The sequence below is a fragment of the Dreissena polymorpha genome, chromosome 12, assembly GCF_020536995.1.
Source record: "Dreissena polymorpha isolate Duluth1 chromosome 12, UMN_Dpol_1.0, whole genome shotgun sequence".
Classification (NCBI taxonomy): Eukaryota; Metazoa; Mollusca; class Bivalvia; order Myida; family Dreissenidae; genus Dreissena; species Dreissena polymorpha.
Genome location: NC_068366.1, coordinates 52,361,209 through 52,385,887, shown reverse-complemented (window position 1 = coordinate 52,385,887; position 24,679 = coordinate 52,361,209). Strand labels below are relative to the sequence as shown.

At 33.6% G+C, this 24,679-nt stretch overlaps 1 protein-coding gene across 2 annotated transcripts; it reads left to right on the top strand.

Moving 5' to 3' along the window:
* Positions 1 to 5,000: 5,000 nt before the first annotated feature.
* On the top strand, positions 5,001 to 23,859 carry LOC127853151 (mucin-2-like). 2 transcript variants are annotated; one of them, XM_052387395.1, is made up of 10 exons: positions 5,001 to 5,312; positions 13,850 to 13,882; positions 14,110 to 14,278; positions 14,570 to 14,742; positions 17,136 to 17,261; positions 18,895 to 19,017; positions 19,353 to 19,388; positions 19,625 to 20,074; positions 20,387 to 20,465; positions 20,870 to 23,859. In XM_052387395.1, the coding sequence occupies exons 1-10, from the start codon at positions 5,255 to 5,257 to the stop codon at positions 20,913 to 20,915; spliced, it is 1,293 nt and encodes a 430-aa protein (XP_052243355.1). In that variant the 5' UTR covers positions 5,001 to 5,254; the 3' UTR covers positions 20,916 to 23,859. The 2 variants fall into 2 exon arrangements, with proteins under 2 accessions (XP_052243355.1, XP_052243354.1); XM_052387394.1 differs by lacking the exon at positions 5,001 to 5,312 and adding an exon at positions 9,503 to 9,839.
* Positions 23,860 to 24,679: the final 820 nt, after the last annotated feature.

Here is a 24,679-nt window from a genome sequence, read left to right as displayed (position 1 = left end):
TTCAGATTGTGAGCCATTTAATTTGAATGTGTAAACACAGATCCATGCAGGACCTGTTACAGGCTTGAACTGTAGTTTCAAAGCAAAGTTTGGACTTTTTAAAGTTAAGTTTTACCAAAATCACGAAATACTGACTTTGATGAACATTTTTAAACATTAAAGTAGAATGTGGAAATGAACATTTTGTGTTTCCACAAGTTTAACAGAGGAATTCAGTGAGTTATGAACTGGCGGCCTTTTGGAAATGCTTTGAACTATTAAACAGGTTTGTATTGGTTTTATTTGAATTGTTTTCCTATAATGCTATGTTTAATGTAATGTTATAATGTTTAACAGTTCTTAAAAAATATCTGTTTTGGTAGGTGATTATTAACATTTAAAATAAATGATGAAACCAATTATCTTTGTAGTAAGTTCACATAAAAGACCTAAGTCAGTCAATGGTATCTCTATCTTACAAAACCAATATAGTTGTAAAATATCAATTGCTTAATCAGTGATCAAATGAAATGGCTATGTTACCAATACTAAGATTTGTTTATGACTACATTTGTACTCTACCACGAAATTTAAACCTGTACGAAATGTTCCGCCTGGAATTAAGACGGAATTTAAGACAGCTCCGCCAGGAAAATTGTTGATTCCGCCCGGAATATAGTGATTACAAGAAAGAATGTTTTCCAGGCGGAAACGGGGTGGAAACAAGGCGGAAACGGGGCGATAATGGGGCGGAACTTGGGTCGAAATATGCTAATGAGGCGGAAAAGATTTCCGGACGGAAAAGATTTCCGGGCGAAAATTAGAATGGAATGGAAATTTCCGGGCGGAATTTATTTCCGGGCGGAAATGACAGGAGAATATGTGAATGATTCGGAGGGGGGGGGGTATTATGAACTACTCTGGTATATACATAGCTCTTTAAGCTGCTGATGGATTGACGGACATTAAGTGGTAACAAAAGCTAAAGCTAAACTTAAAAATCACAAAAACAACATGCACTTTTCAATCTTTATCCAGATAAAGTCAGTTTTGAAACAAACCTTTTTGCAGATGACACAACATACTTAATTCATGGAACAATTAACCCATTCACTGTTTTAATAAACGCAATACACGACTTAATAGTGAAATATCTGGCTTAAAACTAAATACCCCAAAATCAACAGTAATGCGCGTTTGTTCACTAAAACATTCACTAATTAGATTTAAGGAATACAAAATCTTTATCTGGACCTCTGATGAAGCTAAGACACTAGGTTTCTATTTCACAAATGACTAAAATCTCGATATGGCAAAAAAACATTCAATAAGATATACATGTAGACACCTTTGACTGCTTTATGTATTTTATATAATGTGAAATTAACTGCAAAGATAACTGGCTTGAGCATGCATTTGAAATGTTATAGGTAAACCATTCGCCAAAACAGATATTCCTGTTAAACAATATAACTATAATAAACATAGCATTATAAAAAACAATACAGAGTAAATATAGAAACAAACCTGTTAAGTAGTTCAGAGCATTTAAAAAAGTTCCATCATAACTCACTAAAAAAGCTATTGTTATCACTTAAAGGTGTGATTAGCAAAACTTAATATAACTTAGTTTTTAAGTAGTAACTAAATCAACACTACAGCTGATTCTCTTTTTATCTCACACCCAATGAACTGACCTTCATATGAAAGATGTCACATTTATTTTATACTGTGAAAAGCAAAATATAAAGAGAAGCAAGTTGGTGAACCACGCTGCATAAATATAATTTAAGTTGTAATTTTAGTTGATCCTTTATGATAATTTCATTCAGATTGACTAAACAAAATGATTTTAAAATAGTAAATTGTATTGTTTTGCTTTCAGCGATTGTCAAAAAAGATTGTGTAGCAACTTTCCCCTGACAACGATCTCAGTTAGTGCAGTCACAGAGTGATGGTTCCTGACACCAGTTTAGGCAAAAGAAGAGCTCTAAAAGGGATTTTAATCTCAGTATAATAACTGTAATTTCTTGAAACATAAACTTACTTTATTTTCTGTGCTTGTTATGTCATATAACAGTGATTGATAAATTAATGTGTTTTTATATACAAATGTAGGGATTTATTTCTTAACAATATAAATTACAATATTTTATTGACTGTCAGTAAACGTAACTTTGTTTATATATATATATAATATCATAAAATAGAACAATTTAATATTTACAGTCTGTATATTTCACTTTACTTTGTACAATTAAAAAAATGTAGTTCTACCTGAATCTTGGATGTGTTTTTAATTTCAATTTTTCCAGTGTGTGCAGAACGTGGGCTTCCTATTCAGACTAAAGGATTAAAGGTGACCTTACTGACCATATTAATTATGCTTTACCCTAGGCGGACTTTTTTTCTGGTTAAGGTTTTCCGTGTAATTTTTCCGCCTAAGCACAGAATGATCTTAGACGGAAAATTTTCCTGCTAAAACTGTTTTACGCCTATTTAGGCGGTTTCCATCTGCCTAAGCGAAAGAAAAAGCATATTTCGAGCACTATTCTCTTTAAGGTCCACCTAAAGCACATATAACGCTTTATAGTAGTAAAGACGGAAACCGCCTTATTGTTCTGGGTAGTTTTCACCAAAAGTATTGGCGTACTTTTTCGTACGGGTAAGACGCGACATGTTCACAAGATCTCACCTCGATGGGAAGTGCCTATACTGGTTTAAATCAGTAATAAACCAGGCATACTATTCAGGAAGACACAAAATGGGCGAAATTATTATTTTTACAAAGTATGCGTTGCATATCTAAAACAAAAAATATATCATATATTTCTTGCGTTGTTTTGTCTATATTTATATCGAAACAGATGGAAAGTCCAGTCTGATTATATCACAAGCGTTATCATTCTTACCGCGTAATCCAATATAAGAATACCTTCACCTTACAAATGTGATAGGTATCAATAATAACCTCTGTATTGACTACAAATTCCTTCCATTGATAATCTAATATAGGTAAAGTGGTTCGTTTAAATCGGGATCTTTCTTAAAATCAACACAACACGGAATTCTAATTAGAATAACAAGGATGTTTATTGCATAAATGAATAGAAAAGATATAAAAACCAACAATCAATTAATGACTGTTTTTCAAACACAGATATATATCGGTATTGGTTAAGTAAGAGTTTAAAGAAATAAACTTAAATAAATCCGTCTACGAGATATTTAAGTTTCTGACAATATATTATTAAAACGTATAAAGTCACGTAAAGTTTTTAGGTAAATAAGTAAAAACAATGTATCGTTAAGTCTACAACCTATTGGTTAACACTGATCAGCGAATATAACATTCAACTAGCGAAAATAAAGTTAACATCTCAAATATGTATCAAATCACGATAAGAGAGTACGTTAGGCTCGACTACAAGTTAAACGAAATCTGCATTTCTGCGTGTGTACACGACACTAATACGCAAAATCTGGCGTATATGTTCCGATGGCAGGAAAAGGGAAACATGCCACGAAATCAATTTGTTTTCAAGATAGCCTTCGAAACGACCAGACAATATCTGTATTTTGAACAGGAACATGCTGTCTCAGTTGGTTGACTGGGTTCATGTATTCAAAATTCGGCTCTGGTGCATAACTTTTTACGGGATCGGGTAGCAATTATGTCAAAATAACTTCAACGTAACGAATATGCAACATCAATACATTAACGAATCAACGAGGTACAAGGGGACCATTTTGATATTTTCATTTTCTTTTTTTATAAGTTCGTGCAAGCGCGCATACATATATAATGTGTCTCCTGTCACTGATGCAATTCTTTTAAAGTTTGTAATGATGATATTGATTAACACAGCGATATTTATATGCATATGTTTGCAGTGGTACATGGCTGCCTTAAACATTATCAGTTTATTTTTGAAGACTATAAAAAGAACTGGAGAAATTATTTACCTTTATTGTTAATGGGATAGTTACTTTGTATAGTAAAGTCTTGTTCTAGTCGTACTTTTAAACTATTACTAAACACGAAGCAAACTATTTATTTTTAAAGATGTTGATATAGTTAACACACCAGCAACACTATTAAAATTCATATAATGATTCATGGAAGACACCGAACATTGAAGACACATTTTAAAAAGAAGAAAGCAGTGAAAAAATACATATTTTGACAAGAATTAAGCACAAATGACAGAATAAAACAGTTGAAAAAGAAAAACGGAAGCATTGACTAATTAGGGTCATTTGAGAAAGATAATATGACAGAATAGAAGAAGAAAAAGCCGAAATTGGTACATTTGAAAGAGCAGCAAGAAGTGACACAATATATTTTTTGGAATGGAAACACATTTGTAAATGAGTTTAAGCCGAATATTTCAAATTAAAGCGTAAGTACTTTCTTAAAGAATGAACTGTGAATATGTTTATTATAATGACAGGTAGTTTCTGAAGTGATTCATAGGGCGAACCATTTGCTTTCAAATCCGACAAATATATACTTTGACACTTTATTGCTGTCAGTGCCTTCTATTACTTTGATATTCTTATACTGTTTATTATTGCATTTGATCTTAAAGATCAATGCACTTAATGTCCTTAAAAATTAAGGATAAATACATGAAGTACTGTAGAATAAACCATAACTTCACTTCATAGCACATTAGAAACAAAATCTTGAGTGAATGATATGTTGAACAGACTAGTACACACGTGTACTTATTTTGCAGTCATTTATTATGGTATGGTATAGTTGTTGCGGACCAGAAGAAGCTTATTTTTAATACACGGCGAATGAAGGTGGACTGATGAAAATGCAATCTCGAGCCTTTGTTATGCCCGATATGAGGCCGATGCGTGTGTGTGTGTGTGTTTGTTTAGTAAGCCATTGACATAAAAATAGAAGTTTGGAATTCCATAACGCGCTACCAGTAAACATGAGCTGTTTCACAATGCTTAACGAATAAAGATTAAGTTGCACGATACAAAATGAATGAAAATAGTTATTTATCGTTGAACCAAGTAATAAAAAGGAATACAAATCGATATGATAAATGGATATAAATAATTTCAAAAGATTGTTAAGATAGTCAAAAAACAAATGAATGTGATCCTATACAAATTATATATAACCTTGGCATAGCTCAGGTATCTAAATAATCAATAACCGAAACTCAGGTCTCACACTTTCGAAATTTAAAATACAGACGCAAAGACGAATAGATTTGTGTCATATTAACTCTAAATATCACACTCAGTGGGAATGTCAAGTGAACGCGGATTGATTTACGTAGCACTGATTGGATTTTTTCAAATTCATGGTAAATTTTTCTTGTATAGCTGTTTAATTTGTAAAATATATATAAATATACAAAAAAAAAAATATATATATATATATATATATATATATATATATATATATATATATATATATATATATATATATATATATATATATATATATATATATATATAACATTTTGGCGTTGCGCGTTCGTCCGTCTGTCGCAAATGTTTCAGGGCTGTAGCTCAGAAACCAAATCAGATTTCAACATGAACATTCATGGGTGTATAGATATCGATGTAAAAAGTGCCATGCGCAGGAACCATAAACCTAAACTGTCTTCAATAAGTGTTATTGCCCTTTGTTATTTGTGGGATGTTACTTTTGAAGGCTATATCTCAGATGCTATATAGAATTTCAACATGAAACTTCATTTGTATATAGGTGACAATAGGGTAAGTTCCATTGATAAGAAACCATAAACCTACTCTTTCGTAAATATGATTTTGTGGACCTAGCCTTTGTTGTTTTTGTATGATGTAACTTTTAAGGGCTATTTATCAAATACTATACAAGAACACATTACTTCAAATACTGTATACATATGAATAATAAGAATAACAATTAATTTAAACAATAACCCTACACTTATCAGTTATTTGACAATGATTGCCATGTTAATCGATCCGCATGTCGGTCTGTCAAAACGAAATCAGACTTACACTGCGGTTGGTTTGTTTGTTTTTGTTTCATACATGCTCCGTTTTGGTCTGATGTGATGCTTCTCAGATACTATACAAGATTTAAACATGAACCTCAATCTGTTTATATGTGATATCTTTAAGCTTTGCACACATCAATGAAATACATTTATTCGGCGGGGCATATACATTCAACCAATTTGCCTGTTAATTCAAAATTTAATTGCTCTCCAATCGAGGGTAATGTATCTGTCTTATCTATAGATATTGCTAAACATTCAAATGACATAAATGTTGATGTTTAAACGAATCTCATTTTGTCCACATATAAAACATAAAAATTATTGGCACAAATATAAACATATATTGTTGCAAATTGACTTCGCAATGTTTTATTAGATCTATTACATTATCACTTTCAGCTTTCTGTCCACATTATACTGAGGTTATATTATGCCAGATGCGTTTGTTTCTCGGTTTGATTTTGGCCATTCTATAGTGGTGAACCAATGCAAATAACACATACTTGAGCGAGGAAATAACAACTATCTCCATTTGAGACAGAGCTAGAAAAAAGGTCCTTACCAGTTCCTTCTCCCTCCGCCCACCGCGACCACAAAGATTATATTGCCTTTAGTGATTTGACTGCCTCGAAAGGTTGTCCGGTTAGCGCAGTTGTTAGTACATGGGTTTCTCACCTATGCGACCCGGGTTCGATCCCCGTTCCAGAAAGCATGTGAGTTTGGTTAGCCGTCACCTTTGCGGACAGGTGTGGTTTCCTCCGGGTACTCTGGTTTCCCCCCACAACACAAGTCAAAACCAACCATAATAAATAATATATATTAAAGTAAAAAACAAATAGCTAGAAATTACAGCATACTTCTAAATGCGTCTTTCGTGAGCCAAATACCGTATTCAGGCAGGTGTGTTGTGAAAGAACTTGGGGTCTTCACTACAAATAATGTATTGAAGAATCGAATACTTCCTGCAAATGCAATAGTAACTTAATTATCACTGGGAACTTCCTTTGGGCGTGGGTAGAGACAAATGTACGTTGTGCTTATTGACATTATTTTTACCGAATGTTTACTTCCGCGTTGTAAACAATCCAAGTAGATAACTAGCATTTGATTATAAACTGAAAATAAACATGTACGACATGTATATGAACTTACAGATGTTTAAAATAACAAATGTGCAATCGTTATGCACCTCCAAATTGTTCTGTCAATGATATGAGGAAGATAATAAAGCACGCGAAGATTAAACATATGGACGAGAAGAAAGAAATGGCAGAATGAAACAGTTTAAAAGAGGGAGGCATTGACAGGTTAAGACCATTTTAGAGTGAAGATAAAAAAGAACACAAGTAACAGAAAAAGAAAATGCGGAACTGGATGATTTTAACGAGCTGGAAGAAGTCACAGAATATGAACTTTTTGACTGGGAAGACGATTACGACACAAATTTAGATATGTTTAAGCCGAACATTGTTAAACATTTATTTTTTATTAATACGGAACTGTTCATATTTATATTTTTGAATAGATACGCTTCCTTCGTCGCTTTAACTATGTGTAAACTGGTGCAACTAAATAACGTTTATTAGTTGGACGAAACCGGCAGCTAGTACATTCATCGATTTCAATTAATGGTTGTGCATTATGCAATATACAGAAGCTTTGAATTAACTAACAGGTTGTTTCTTAAGTGATTCATAGTGCTTACAGTGAGCTTTCAAACCCGACCAATGTAAAATCGGACACTTTTGCTGTCAATGCCAACTTACTTACTTATTTTTAAACTGTTTATTATTGTATTTGGTTTGGGTACTGGGCATGTAATGCTATAATGATCCTCTAACATGTTAGTTCAAATCATTACCCTGTCATTAAAATTGGCCCTGCCCTAGGGTTCACATGAACAATACTTCTATTACTAACGCGTCTTTTTCAATAGACGCTCTAAATCTGTTAACCCCGGTTCATTTTCTTGTTGCTGTTGTGTTGTCGTTTAGGTTTAATTAATCTTATTATTATTAAATATAATCTAAATTTCATATAAGTGTAAATAAAGATAATACAAGACATAAATCTCAGAACATGGCACTTCTTTGCAAAAGTAGATGCCCTTTCAATAGTTGAATACACAATAACGAAACGACTGAAAAATGCCGTTTGTACAGTACCAAAGCGAAAATAACTTTCCTCTGAGAAAGACAGTCAAATAGCATAGGTTTCTTGTGACTCACAAAATGAAAGTACAGCTATGTTATATACAGTGAATAGCATGATTATTCTAAAATATTGTATTGGATATAAGATCTGTAATGAATCGACATTAGCATTTTCTGTCGCCGGGTTGGTCCTTCACGTATTCGCACAAGGGCATTTGTTGACACAATACTAACTTCATTGAAAATTAGATAAATCACATACGAATTACAAGAATTATGATATCCCTCCTCTTTTTAAAACTCCCATCAAGCCGAACCATGACTCAGCTTTTGATATTCAAAATAGCTTTTTCTGAAGTGTGTCATAGAGGTATAGCTTACGAAATCAGTATAAAGTTTGAGATATTTTATTTGAAGTAGAGAAGAGAAAATAGTGCCACAAAACGTGTGTCTTATGCCTCCTCAATCAGAGATGGATTTGCTCTTGTCCGTTCGTCTGTCTTCTGAATTCGGTTTGATTAGCATTAAGTGTTTGCTTAAAAAGGTCCGATATTGTCCCGACTTCAATATAAATAAGTGAAACTCCAGCTGCAGGAGAAGTATTGCATTCTTATTATATACAATATGTTGGTCCTTTATTTAAGGCAAGTGACCAATTGCCAAAACGGTACCAAGATACACAATACGAAACTGCCATTAAGTTTCATAGCTAAGAAGTCATTTAAAAGATCCATATTTTCACAATGAATTCGACATTGAACCGACATCGGCTCGATGTCTAGTAGCGAGACATTATATCAGCCCGACATAGACCGAGTTATCACATTTGATTGTTTACTGTTTCACTCAAATTGAAACATACACCAGACTTCCCAGTTCAACACTCGTATAACTCGTGTGCAGGATGAAGTACCTAAAGGGTCAGGGCAGATCATCTATTTAAAAATCTCAAACATCGGATCCTCTGCGTCTGACTTTGTATTCTTTTTGCTATGTCTGGTTTTATCCATTTTATGTGTATATGGTTGTATTTAAAGCATACATTTGCTTTTGTTTATATTATAAACACATACTAAAAAGATATGTATTATCAGAAATGGTATATGCTATGTTGACAATTTGTATAAGGAAGGTTAGTTACATGAGTCTTTTAAGAAAAGATAACCTCATTTCATTTCTGTTGAAAAAGGTTAAGTAGAATAAAAAAAGTTTATTTATAGCAAATGGCTTTCTATAACACGCCTATGGTATGCCAGAGATGAGGCTCGTTGCTCGTTTGATTGTGTGACCTTAAAATAAAAATAGAAGCGTTGGATTCCTTTATTTGCTTCCAAGTAGGATTAGCAGTTTCACAATTCTTGACGATGAAAGATTAAGTTACAAGATACAAAATGAATGCAAAAGGATATTAATAGAATAACCAAATAATAAAATGGAAAAATCGATATGTTCAATGGCCATAAATCGTTTGCAAAGATTTAAAAGATTTGAAAGATAGTCAAATTTTATATAACCTCGACCTAACTCAGACATTTTATTTATCGATAACAGAAACTCTGACTCCCACTTTCGAATTGAATCGGTATATTTGTGTTTGATTAAGTCCTGGTAATAGTCTTATCAGTAGCCATGTCAAATAAACGAGAATCGATTTACGTTGCAATTCTTGGAATATGTGTTATTCAAGGTAAGTGTCTCGCTTTAAGCTGTGTACAAACGTTCAATTAATTATATAATAAGGTCGTTAATCGATATACATAATGATTGATGCATGGTATTGGTAGGTAAATACCATTTACTAATGCACTATTTACTTTACACGAATCGAGGGTGTCATTTATTTCTATGGATAAACATTAAATTGCCATTCAAGAATCTCAATTAGTAAATAGAAAATACCATACAATTATTTGCTAACTGACTTCGCGATGTTTTATGTATTCTGTGATATTATCACTTTCAGCTTTATATTCATTATTGTAATGCTTTAACGAGTTAAATGTTAATACAAACATGCCTATGTTTCTTTGTTTCTTGCCATTTTAACAGTGTTTAAGTAATATAACGACGGACACTAAAACTTTTCTTGTGTTAGCTTAGCTGCACTTAGTGGTTTGCCAGTACTAAAACACAAACTTGAGCAAGGAAATAACACATTTCCCCGCCCGTAATAAGAGGTAGATAAAGTACTTGACCAAATGCTTGTCTCTGCTCGACCACCACGAAAGTAAAAAGGCCGGTGGTGTTTTATTCTCTCAAATCGACATTTATGTGCACAACCGGCTACACAATTTGACCGGTCGCCGAAAGCAACCTATTAAATCGTGAACGTGAAAAGTATCTGCGGCGTATACATATAACATATAGCTTTACAAATCGTAAGCTTCTGTAGTTATCAAACCCAATTAATTCCTACAGATGAATTGTAGGTGACACTTAAATGCTCTGAAGAGTGACGTTCACATTTCAGTATTTAACAGATTATACTTATTTGGTATCATCAATTACTTACTTTAGAGTCAAGTTAATACGTGTCGATTATTATGACGGGTAACAGGGTCATTATTTAACATATAATGATGTCTGCAAATGCAATAATAACTTAATAATCACTGGGAACTTCCGTCAGGCGCGGGTAGAAACATATGCATGTCCGTTATAATTGACGTAATATATTATTTTTCGCCAAACGTTTACTTCCGGGTTGTAGAAAATCCAAGAAGATAACTGTTATTTGATTAGGAAACCTACAATGTGCAATCTACTGATAAATAATCTTAGGTCAATATCGACTGTTGTGTTCGTACGTAAATGTACGAAAATGTGTTACTTTATCATACTGAAGCTTACAGTTACAAAATGTGCAATGAACATCCGAATTTGATTGTCACTGTTATACGATGTATTCCACCTCCTTTTGTTGAAATGCGATTAGATGTTTTCCACCACATCTTATATGGAATGCGGTTTATTTGATAAGAACTGTCTTCAATGAAAGATAACAAAAACCAACTCTGTTTACTTTAATCACATATTATCATGTCGCCTTTATTAATGTATGACTTTATTTCACTTAATTGAAATGCGTCAAATACCAGACCATTTGAATAAAACGAGATACGTAGTAATCCTCTTTACTTGAGTTGGATTTGAAAATTCATAGACAATTGCTTATCAACTTTGCAGTTACCTCTTTTAAAAAGTCTTGCATTGAGCATGTGCTTATTTATTTGAAGGAAAATATTTACAAAAGCTAATCGCATTTGCGATGTTAACATATTTTGGCCACAAACGTTTACATTTAAATTTAAAAGCCAAACTGAAATAATATACTTTACAAATGCACACATAAAAACTAATAACTTTAAACCGAATTTCATCAGGATCTTTTTTTATATTTCTAACAGTTGTAATTTTTATTTATTTTAAAAACACTAATCATTTTAAATCGAATTTCCTTAAGAATCTTTTTTATATTTCTAACAGATATGAAAGATTCTATGATGTATTCGTTGAACACTTTTAGAATTTTTAGAACTATCGTCTCTCGTTACTCTTTTAGAGTGGTTTTGTACATATATATATATATATATATATATATATATATATATATATATATATATATATATATATATATATATATATATATATATATATATATATATATATATATATATATATATATATAATGATTTTGTACTGTTTTATTGTGTTTTATGTACAAAAGTGAGAAACTATTCTGTCTGTCTGTCTGTCTGTCTGTACATGCCGCCTGAGTCTATTTAAAAATATAACTAACAGACCTTTACACTTCACGTTTTGTTAATGCACTACTTTTGAAAACAAAATATAATCATGCCGCATATTTCTGTCAATAAACGGTATTTTGAAAATTTGAAATAATTTCATAAACATTATCCCAAAAAAAGATTTACAAACTGAAGTAATTGTGTATTATAGCATACCATGATTAGGCAATTGCAATCGGTTTGACATATACGATCTTTTGTAAAGTTTAAGGATCTTATGCTAAACACTGTATGTAAAATCGTCGAGTTGGTTTGATTACATTATCATCTTAAATGTACTTATGAATGACGAGACTCCATTATAATCATTGATTATGCGTCGTTTGTAAAAACACAATGCGAGTTTAAGATAGCATTGAATTATTGGTTTATTTTTCGAATCCAATTCAGTTAACAATCTCACAAGTGAAACCTTAAACCTGCGTGCATTGAAACATACGTCCATCTTTATTGTTCATATTTCATCACAAAATTTCCATATTCAAATATTTTCATCACGAACTTGCACATAAAAGTGACATTTTACAATTAATTGTTGTAAAATAACGTTTACAAATTAAAACAACACACACATTTTACCGATAACGTTGTCTTAAATGCTGTTTGGAATATAACCTTTTAATATATAAACAATATCGTTGCCTCGAGTAACACTTTATAAGGGCGCTGGAAATATTACAGCAGCATCAATTAATGCATGTAACGGTAATGTTGTCGATATACCCCCTTCCAGTAAACTATCAATTACTTTTTGAATTCGGGAAAGATATATCCAAAGATATAGTTATAGTTTTAACTTTAGTGCATTTCAGAACATAAACATTATCATCTGGATTATTTACTCGTGCGTTGCTGATGCCTCAGTCACAAATAATCCGGTCGCCGGCCGATGTGTCCGATCTCCAGGCATCGGGAAGACTGGACACGTCGGAGCCGTCCGCCGTCCGATGAGTGACAAAGTTTAAAACCTCAGTCACAAATAGACACCGATCACCGTCCGTTTTTTCCGCTCATCGGGCTGGCGCCGGCCGATGATCGCACGCACACCGGGTTATTTTGTAACATCGGGCGTCGTCCCGATTAATTTTTTATTTCACAGTTTGTTTTACCCGACGTCGGGCCCGGGAAGGAATCGAGTTGAGATCGAAAAAGGATCGGACGATCAACGAACGGTTATCGCCCGGCGTGCGCCCGACATCGGATTGATTGTACGTGTATCATAACAAGCATCGTCCGGCGTTCGCCGGGCATCGTGCGGAGGCCCTCCGGCAATCAGACGGTCGCTGGCCGATGTATATGCCTCTGGGAAATACCTTTACTTTTGCCGATACACGTTCAATGAATCCGATGTCGGGCGATCGCGGGGCGATACCCGTGCGTTGATCGTCCGATCTTGTTTCGTTCTCAACTCGATTCCTTCCCGGGCCCGACGTCGGGTAAAATTTTAAGTGAGACTTCAAATTAATCCGGACGCCGCCCAATGCTACGAATTGGCCCGGTTTCCGTGCGATCATCGGCCGGTCGCCAGCCCGATGAGCGGAAAAATACGTTGGCCGCTGATCGGACGGTGATCGGTGTCTATTTGTGACTGAGGTATGATAAGGGAATACAGCAAGGACAAAAGACAAAAGTTATTTTTTATTTTAACTTGATATACCACACTGTAAGTTGTAGTATTTGGTATTTGTCTACGCCAACGTTCGAAATGGCTCACATTATTTATTCCCATTTAATTAAAAAAACATCAACAGGGTATATCTGATTTTCATACAAACCATTTGTTCCTTTTCCATTAAGGATGGGATTATTAAACATGTGAGTATAATATTATTATTCTGTCTGTTGATTTTGATTAATTTTGATCAATTGACTATGTTTCTTTTCGCAGGTGTTATGTCAAGCTGCATGGACGACACCTCAGGTAAACTATCAAATATGCGTTTACGAAATAATACATGACTGATAAAATGTTAACCTACTGACAATCCTTTATTATCTCAACAGCGCAATGCAGATGTATGTAACGTGTTTAAATTATTCTTAAACTGTTAAGTGGATCGAGACGCAGTGTCAGTGGATGGCACTGGGATAATTTTAATGGATAAGCTATTTCAGTGCCGCCATTTCAATGCTTTTTCTATCAACCAGTTGCCCGGATGTGTCACAACAGCACAGTGGTCGGCACACATGTTTTTATTGATGTCGACGCCTCCAGCAGCACCACTCTGTCGTCATTGGTTGCGTGCACGTGCATTGTGACCGCGCAAGGCGTCAAACAGATGGAGGTCAAGTCCAATTTTATCGGAACGAATTCACAGTAATTATGAATATTTTTCATTTTAAAAAATCTAGCCAGTATAATTAGCGATAATTAAGTATTACCCGATTCGAAAATCTTGTGTTTTTATTAGGCTATTGATCAGGTTCTTTTTACAACATATGTGCGAATGCATTCTCGTTTTGGTTTCAATCAATTTCTGGTAAAACGTTTGATGAACAGACAATCTTTAGATCACCAAGACTAGTTTATCATGCATGTAATCTGTTTTCACCAACCACGTATCAACACCATCAATTCGTCTTTTGCATTCTGAAGTGATTTATATAGATGCGGTACCACCATGGAATACACCGGTCAGGGGATACCTGGCGGGAATCTGTCACACTCATGTAACGACGCGACGTTTAACGTAACCACGCAAACGAACATGAACATTACCGTGGGAGTAAGAAAGGACCAGCCACCTTACTTGACTCAGTACTGTGTATCATTGGAGTGGCGTAAGTACTGAAAATATATAATGAACATGAGATGTGTTCCGTGGCAAAAACAACACAACAAGACAAGTAGCAAAAATATACAAAAGTTTAAAAAGTCAATTCCTATAAGGTTAATCAAGTTTGGCTCATCCATGTCACACAGTTATACTGCTGGCATATGTGTTAATGTCTGATGCATTGGTTTATAACACCATAGCTTAACCAGCTGTCTCTTAAGTTAAATAAACTTTCTTATAAATTGAAATTACAATGTGTGGTTGCAGTGTAATGCGCAAATAAGGTAGTCGCAAGCGCCACGTGATTGCATGATATCTATATTGTATCTTTAAAAGCTTGCTTTATTATATCCGAAACTTTAACCTATTATTAACATTTGAAACTATATTTAAGTTAACAGAAAAGAGTAAATAAAGCAAAATATATCAAATAAAACACAGTTATGTTTTCAGCCAATTACATAATACCCTTACTACGTTGGCTGTCAGTGCCCCTTTATCAACTTGTAGTCACTTACAATGTAAATAATTTTAAACTAATACCCAACTGAGCACATGTGTACAGTTTTCAGCCCTTAACCAATAGGCGCTTTCAGAATTTTCAGAAGAAGAACAAACGGAATAAAAGTTCCTCGTTGCATTATAAAATTGAGTGAAACTTGATCCTAATGAATGGCTTGCCTACATTTGAAGGTCAAGAATTTATCTACAAACCGTCTGTTAAAAGTCACCATGTATGTTCTATCACATTAAACATTTACTTGTCTATTCATTATTTTTTTTATCAATATTCGTTCATTTGAAATTGTTTTTTCATAGAAATATGTTATACTATGCACTGGATGCTTTCCAAACTGCACATTTGCGATGTTTACAAGAATATTTAATGTAATATTTCCTTTTAAGAATAATATCTGTTACACTTTCATATTGTATAAATGCTATATACAGTCATATCGCCAAAAATCTGACTACTTATCTACATTGCGCCCGTTTATTTGTTATTAAAACTTTATTGAATTTAACTCGGGTCTGAAAACAGTGTTTTCTTGCTTTTAAACATACACTAAAATTATTTCAATTAAGTGAAGCTTAATTATGATAAAACCGATGGCGGACATTTTCCCTAATCTACTAACATCTTATCCAATAAGGAAACACAAGACTTCATGGTTTTATGTAAAGGTTAAAACAAGGATCTAACAATAAACGTTTATGGTTCAAACGTTGGTTCACACTGTCCTTGGTTGTAAACGAAGACTATGATTAGAATTAAACATGTGTGTTCAATTATTTTTTTCCAAAATAAAATAAGGTTCATAGATCATTACTGAATAAAAAATAAACGACAAATATAAATTCTGAAAAAAACGCTTTGTCTCTAGGCACACTTTCATTTTTATTATGTGAAATACACAGTTATTCAGATGGAAATGTATCAGACACAACGAATCTATAAGAACAACCCTTTCTGAAATAGTTCCAACTACTTGTGTAATGTACTTTATATACTCTCGAAATGTCAGACTGATGGACCCTTTATATGCATGGACTGCAAATACCACCGCCATTTTCCTTAGGGGCGTGTTCCAAACCAGAAAAACATTAAAGTGATCATATCCACATCCAATGCAAGTATTCATGGTATAATTCATAAATCTAGTGATATACCCTGATACTATGTTTTGTAAGTTGTTTTCCAAAATATAACTACATGTAGTATCAATGACTTTATCTTTAATTATATGACTTCTGTCAGATTAACGCAAAAATGGCACTTTATAAATTATCATGCCCCCCCCCCTTCGAAGAAGAGGGGGTATATTGTTTTGCTGGCTGTCGGTCGGTCTTTCGGTTTGTGTGTCTGTCGGTAGACCAGTTCGTTTCCGATCAATAACTTGTGAACGGCTTGACCAATTAGCTTGATACTTCCCATGTGCATTGACCTTTGCCAGAAGATGACCCCTATTGAAAGTGTGGTCACTGGCTCAAGGTTCAAGGTCACACACAGTAAGGGTAAAAATTAATTCCGATAAATAGCGTGTGAACTGATTGACCAATCGGCTTGATACTTCCCATGTGAATTGGCATTAACCAGTAGATGGCCCCTATTGGAAATTGGGTTTACTAGGTCAAAGGTCATTTGTCATTCAAGCGTTTCGGGATACAAAGCATTGATGAATAAATTATTTTATGACCCGCTTATTCTTTTCAAGCTTCTGATAACATGTTGATACAATGACATGCTCATTTTCAAATAAGGATGCAAGTCTTTTATTTATGGCAAGTGAGCGATTTACATTGCAGCACAGTACAATAATTTACACATTAATTTGATTGGGACATACTCTTTTCATGTACATATATTGTTTTAACTCCAGTTGTACTTCATTGTAGAATCCTGTGGCGCAGGTATGTTCCAATGTAACGATGGTGGTTGTATTCCTTATGCGTCCATATGCAACAGTGATCCGGATTGCAAGGACGAATCGGATGAGGACAATGGCAGCTGTGGTGTGGGAGGTAATAAGATTGTTGTGATAATTTAGCTCTTCTCCGCATTTGCATGTAGATACACTAAGAAGTTGCATGCATATTTAGATAAACACCTTGTGAATTATCACTTAATCCTACTTTCAAAAACCATTGTTTAGAGCAGAAAGATATGCTGTATATATAATGAGTTCTCGTTCTAGACGGTATGCTAATGTTTCTTAGAACAGTGTTCTTTTATGAGTTTGAATCGATTGAGTTCACGCTCCATCCAAGTAAAGTCCGGGCAAATATTTTATTGAGTAGTAACCTATACACTCAAAGACACTTTTAAAGCATTGTGTACACAGTGGTCTAACTGACCTGTGTACTAACGCGAAAGGAATTATGGGTAGCACTTCTTTTACGAGTGAAAAGTGAAAGCGAAAGTAGAACAGGTAATCGTGCTTCTGATAATCGCTGTCAGTCTTAATAGAGATTCAAAATCACATTTAAACATTATAAAATAACATAACTTTAAACAACATTCCGTTTAAAGCACACAATAAAAAACGATTTTCTTTCATTATTAACATTTTCATTCCTACGCAGAACTACTTTGGCGGAAGCATAATTCCCCAAACCATAGATTTAGATTATAATTCTCGAGTCAATGAAACTGCACTTCAATAAGCAATTATTTTGACATTTACATTTGTATATGATCTTGCACAGTAAAGTTTAATTAAACATCTTTCATGCTTTTGAACAATTCAGTTGAATTAAACATACTAAGTATATATGCAGAATCAAGTTGACCTAAACAAATTATTCGTTAATCAGAATTGCACATATATATGGATGCAAATAGAGGAAGGAATTTTGCTGAATTAAATTTTCAAAATTGGCTGATTTGTTGGCCTATTGTTATTGTGTTTATTTTAATAATGAGTCACTTTTTCACTGTTGAGAATAAATTATGTTTGGGTGCATGACAGTGTCTTTTTTCTTTCTAGTGGCTTTGTCTATACAGAAACTGTATCGTGAAGGCGTGCATTTTTGTGACACAGCTATTGTGTTCGTATTTGAAAGACACATTGCTATGTGTCTTAAATAAATACAATCGAATGTAAGGGAGAATTTCTTGCCCAACAAAGTTTGTGGATTCTATTTTACAATAAGTATTCATTCACAACACGGTTTTAAAATATATCAACATTTTGACGTTGAGTTGTACGAAATAGTGATGTTATATGAGATTGTATTGTACTGGCGGCTGTTACTTTTCTATCAACTAACATAAACTACCAAGTAAAAGAAAGCACCTGTAACAAATACAATATCTTTCCTGGAAAGAAACTTTAACTTAAGTTCATAAGGGTTATATGTAGATTTAACTATATAGTTGGACTTACTATAAATAAATTGCTACCAATAATTAAACGCAAAAAGAAAACAATTAGAAAAATAAATTATCAATGGACTTTTGAAATCGATTTCGTTATGATCGCAGGACTTCGACTTAAGCAATGATATCAAACATAAATATCTGAATACATTAACACCTCAAGGATACCAACCCTTAATACCTTACTATAAATGCATAACACTAACAGCAGAACAAAACTATTGGGTGCAGTTTGATGTTGTTTAAAGCAAAACTCTCATGATTGTTCCATGTTAGGCATCTGTATTGAGGGACTGGCGCTTTGCGAGAGTGGTAAAGGGTGTAGGCCTCAAGGTGGGCGATGCAATAACATCACAGAATGTAAGGATGGATCTGATGAAATAGGCTGCGATACTCTTTGTAAGTTTTATTTAAGTGAGAAAAGTGTCATCGACTATGTCTTTAATACATGATCAAGCTATATATGTAATGAAGTATTTCTTTGGTACAATATGATATAATAATCCTACAAAATGAACCCAAAGAACATCGTAACATGTGTAGCAGTATACACTGATCACGTATAAATGTTTACATGTTTCCATATCGCAACACGCGCTCATTCAATTTTTTTTTTCGCCTATATTGTGTATACAGATAATGGAATATATACCGTTGGTTTCGACGTTGTCAGTATTTGTTCTTGTGATTTAGTCTTCAAAGTTATGTACTTATCATTTCATTCATTATTTAAGCCGGCAACAGCACGACAGAAACGCCGCCTAATCCAAGTCAGTGTTTTTTCATTATTTTTACAAATTGTTCTACTTTTTTATATAAATCTTACTCATAGCGAATCAATCGTCAATAGAGAAGATATACATAAGAATGTTAATTTAAGATAAACATTTAACACAAGTTACTGCTCAGTTACGATAATCTGTTCCAGTATTGAAATATCCATTATACCGGTATCTGTTAGTTGTTGGTATGTTGAAAGCCACTGTGTATTCCTTCTTGCCTTCAGGTAACACAACGACTCCTTTGATTACGGTCACGTGCACTGAAAGCGAATATATGCCACAAACAACTACAACAACCATTCCTCAAACAACAACAGCTCCTACGGTAACAACCACTTCTACAACAACAACAGTCGCTCATACAACAACAAACTCTCCAACAACAACACCATTATATAAAACAACATCCCCTGAAACAACAACATATAAAATAACAACAGCATCTCCTTCAACAACCTTCTCTCCAACAACATTTTCAGAGACTCAACAAACCATCCCCGTTTCAACAACAATTATACAAACAACAACACCAATACAATCAACAGCTAATTCAGTTTCATCTGAATCACCGCCGACTACATCAGCAAGATCGTCTACAGCCATGGATATCTCAACCAGTACCGAACGAACGGATTACTCAAAACCTGCTCCAGACCCAATGCCGCCATGGCTTAGTAAGTACAAATTATTAACAAGTGAGGCCACATTTAGAAGACCATAATTATAACGATTACTTAGGATTGTAAAGACAAGCAGTACCATATGTACATACGCAATATTATGCAGATATATATGTTGCATATGAAAGAATATAATACAGCTTTTGGATTAATATAATGCATTTCAACAACGATCCGCATAATTTCTCTGCATTTTTCTGTACGTCCGTTATCGCTTTTAAGGCTTTGAACTTATTTGTCAACAAATTGAACATTAAATAAGATTGTTTCTTGCAGGAATAGTTTAAGAATTTTTTACCTTTGCAGTTGCCGTCATTGTATGCGTATGTTTGTTGGTGATATTGGCGGTGGTTGTTGCTGTTATATGCCAACTAACATCAAAATGGTCAGTCACTTTTTTGCTTTATATCTACGTTATTTTGTCTCAATAAGCAATTAATGGCGTGAAGCGTTATCTGTTATCATGTTATCTACCGTAAACAATGTATTAGCATATTGTATATGGTATGTTAAAGTGCAAACAAAAAGAGTATGAATCCCTACCTATGATGTTTTCAACAATGCTAATACATGTAGTATCATCAATATTAATACTTTATCATTATATGAATGTTAGCTTAACTGGATGTCAACTGTTGGCATTGGGCCACTGGAAGCACCAACCAGTCATTTTGGTGTTTTTGAATCAAATCATGAAATTATGTGTATGTAAGCGAAGTTGTGTGCTAGATAATTATTTATTTTTTCCATAAATACGCATAGTAGAATGTTTATGTTTTCTTTTTTCAGTGACAAGTACTGGATAAAGCGTGGACAGCGAAATTATATTGCATAAACTTTTAAGTGTCAATTTTTCAATTTTTGTAAATTAATACTTTCGTGTGTTTTTTAAAGCTCTGAATGTGTCCTATTGTGCCATTTCAAATAGAAATCGCATGTTTCTGATGGTTATGCCAAAATGATTTTAAAGAGAAACCAATAGAATTTTTTAGAACTATAGTGCTTCTGTATATCCATGCAATACTAATTTAAATAATCTTCCGTCTCCTGATATTAAATGACAGTTCAGAATATTTTCTTTCATTTATTGTTGTTACAAAATTCATAGAAATGTTAACGTGTTACAAATATGTTATGGAAATGGCAATACACTTTTATTTTTACGTTGCAAGCAAACTTTGTTGCTGGTTATTCGTATCTACTTTTTTCATGGAATAAAACATATGTTTTTATTTCAAACCAGAATTATATTAATCCTCAAGTTCATTAATTGTGTACCGGGCCGAACGTTTGGTGAGCTGACACAATCAAAACAATTCTATTATAACGAAATTAAATTGTGATTCGTGCAACACATGTTGATGCATCCTACTAGATTTACCTAATTTCATGTTAATAAAATCATTTTTCACAACAACTTTGTGTGATTAGCCATACAAAAAAACGTCTAAATAGTATTTTACTCATAAACATATTCGTTATGTTTGAATTTTCTTCAAATACAAGGCATGCAATATATGATCAAATATCATAAGTAACAGTTTTACTTAAATAAATTTTGTGTTATTATAATAACGCTCATTGGGTAATTGTCGACCTGAAATGGCCCACAAGTCACCCGGGGGTGACTAGAATCCGATTCATGTCACCCTGGGGTAACTTCAATCCGACGCTAGTCACCCCCGGTTGACTAGAATCGGCTTCATGTCACCCAGGGTGACATGAATCGGCTTCTAGTCACCCCGGGTGACTAGAATCGGCTTGAGGTCACCCCCGGGTGACATGAATCGGCTTCTAGTCACCCCGGGTGACTAGAATCGGCTTGAAGTCATCCCAGGGTGACATGAATCGGCTTCTAGTCACCTCCGCATGACTAGTGGGCCATTTCAGGTCGACAATGACCCATTGAGCTATAATAACACGACCTTAACTTAAATATAATAATTGCAACCGTTGTATCTTAACACAAACTAATTAATTCTCATGCAAGAAATTTATTAAATGATTCTGATTACTTAAATGTATTAAATTGATTTTAAAATATTTTGACTGTTCGTTAGTGATTTTTTCACAGCAAGTCCACAGGCACAGATCGTGTCTATATAATTAATTTTTTCTTGTTAGAAAGGTTATTCAGTAACACATGACTTTATATTAACAGTGATGTTCAAATACGTAGTTGCATTTGCAGTTTTGAATTAGATTTTTTTTAATCGACATTTTATTGGAATGTTTTTGCACGGCTCAATACCAAGTTTTCGTCTTAGTTCGTATTGTAGCTCCATTCACCACGCTCGAACATCTTCTAGCGTTTAATAGCCAAGTAATGGATATACATTTTAACATGCTTCCTATTGCTTCTATATACTAGTTATCACGTCTTTATGACTGTAAGTTTACGTAACAGATAGAAGCGATTGTGAATGATTTGTTTGTCACGATATCTTATAATGACTTCTTCTTTGTATTTATATATAGTAAATGTTAGTTTTCCAATTCTATGTAGTATTGCAATCTAACGTAAGATTTTTTTTGTCTTCTATCGGATAATCTATTTCTTGCCCTTGTCGTTCAATTCAGTCGGATATTCTTACATCAAGGCGAACTTAGTATATACTGAAATGAATAGTATAATACGTGGGACGTTATTGTCTAGTTTAAACGGCATCAAATCTAACTATTTATTGCTTTAAACAAATAGTTTTTGTTATTGTATAAAAATTGAATTAAATATGTACTTTTTCAAGTTGTTGAATAATATAAACTGTTAAAAGCCACATTGGAAACAAATTATTTAACTGTTGATATAAAATTCGCATCACTATGTTTGAGTTAATGGGATGCATTCGGGATATAACGGGAGTATATATATATTTCCACATATGATTTTTACAATGATGTTACGTGTTTATTCAAGCGACTACATGTGTATGTGCACGATAGAATTTCATCGATTGTAAAATATTGATTTATGGCAGTACTGTATAAGTGATTACAAGTTTAGACATTGTCTGTTATTTGTTAAACCATATACACGAATAATCAGCTACTAATGGTGCCATCAAGCCAGTGTCAGATTTCATCATTTGTAATTCAGTTAATTACATAACGAGTTATTCTAAACATTAAGCTTTACCGACTACCTTACATTGTGCCTAAGTGTCGTTTGGACAAAATATCTGCACTAAGTACAATTTAGTAGGGATCTCAAATGTTGTAAATGTCTTATGAGTGAGTTTTCGATTGTACAAACAAAAATAATATGCATAAAATCGCCGCTGATTTTCTTGTGCTATATCCTCTAAACTTTAATTGAGCTTTGTTGTTGTTTTTTTTTTAACGTTTAAAATAATTTGAAACTAAATAAGATCGTATAAACAAATTTTAAGAGAATAAATAAATAGCCGCTCCGAGATTCGAAACGGAGTCATCTTAAAGTCTGGGTCATCCCTAGTTTACTCAGAATCATGTTCTATTTTTTTCAAATTTCAGGCAGGAACAAATATTTAAAAAAAAATGACGGATTGGCGTTTTTTTTAAAGGTATAGACTTCACAAAGTTGTGTACAAGTTTATGGCATTACGTTTTTCCCATTTCAATGCGTTATCCTGGCAGTACATCTTTACTTGTTCGTATATTCTACAAAAAGCAGAAATGTTGACGAAACCATTTTTTGTCCTTAATTAAGATTAATAATTAATGTATGCATGTACTTACAAGTGTGTTACCGTGTTACCAAATATATTCTTTGAATAAATGAATAAAGTTTAAGACAACCACATCTGTTTCAGTATCAACTAGACTTTTGTCTCAAACTTGTTTTAAAATACCCCGCACCGCTTTGTCATAGAAATACGCCCATGGCTAATTTCAAGGGTTCATTACATTTAAATATCGGGTCACTGCGCATAAAATATAGCATGCACATCTACTTTTTATGATGATGACACTTTCTATATGCAAATTCCATTAACTTAGAACATGTTGTGCTTCTGCCACGAAAGGGCTACGTTTTAAGGGAAAAAACACCAATACGTGGATCATTGGGTATTAAAACAATGTACTGCAACATGCATTGCGTGGTAATGATATATTTCAAAGGTCAATTCAATCGCTTGCGAAATGTAAAAGAAGCTGGCTCCAAACAATTATATCATTAGTTGTCGACAAGCCGATAAACCAAAGAACCAAATGACAAACCACCCAACAGACTGATCGACCCATCGATATAATGACAAAATTAAATTATGCCGCCTGTTAAACTGTGTTTACGGTTGTATTAAAATAGAACTAAAGATTGTTGAGCAGTGTAACCAATGCTTAAATTGACTTGACTTGTTCACAGATTTTCGTTCTTTTGAAAGATTTAATTAAATTTGTTTACTAACAAAAACATAATGTTTATAAGTAATTGAATTAGAAAAAAATGTGAAAAAATGTCGTCCCCGAAAATCGAACAAGGATTCTCTTGAAGCAACAGCCAACGCGCTGCCACTGCGCCACGTAACATTTCATGTTGCGTAGCGAAACAAAAGCTCAATTACTCGACGTTTTATTTTCCAAATTATCGAGGAAAAGCGTTAAAAAAGTAAATGTATG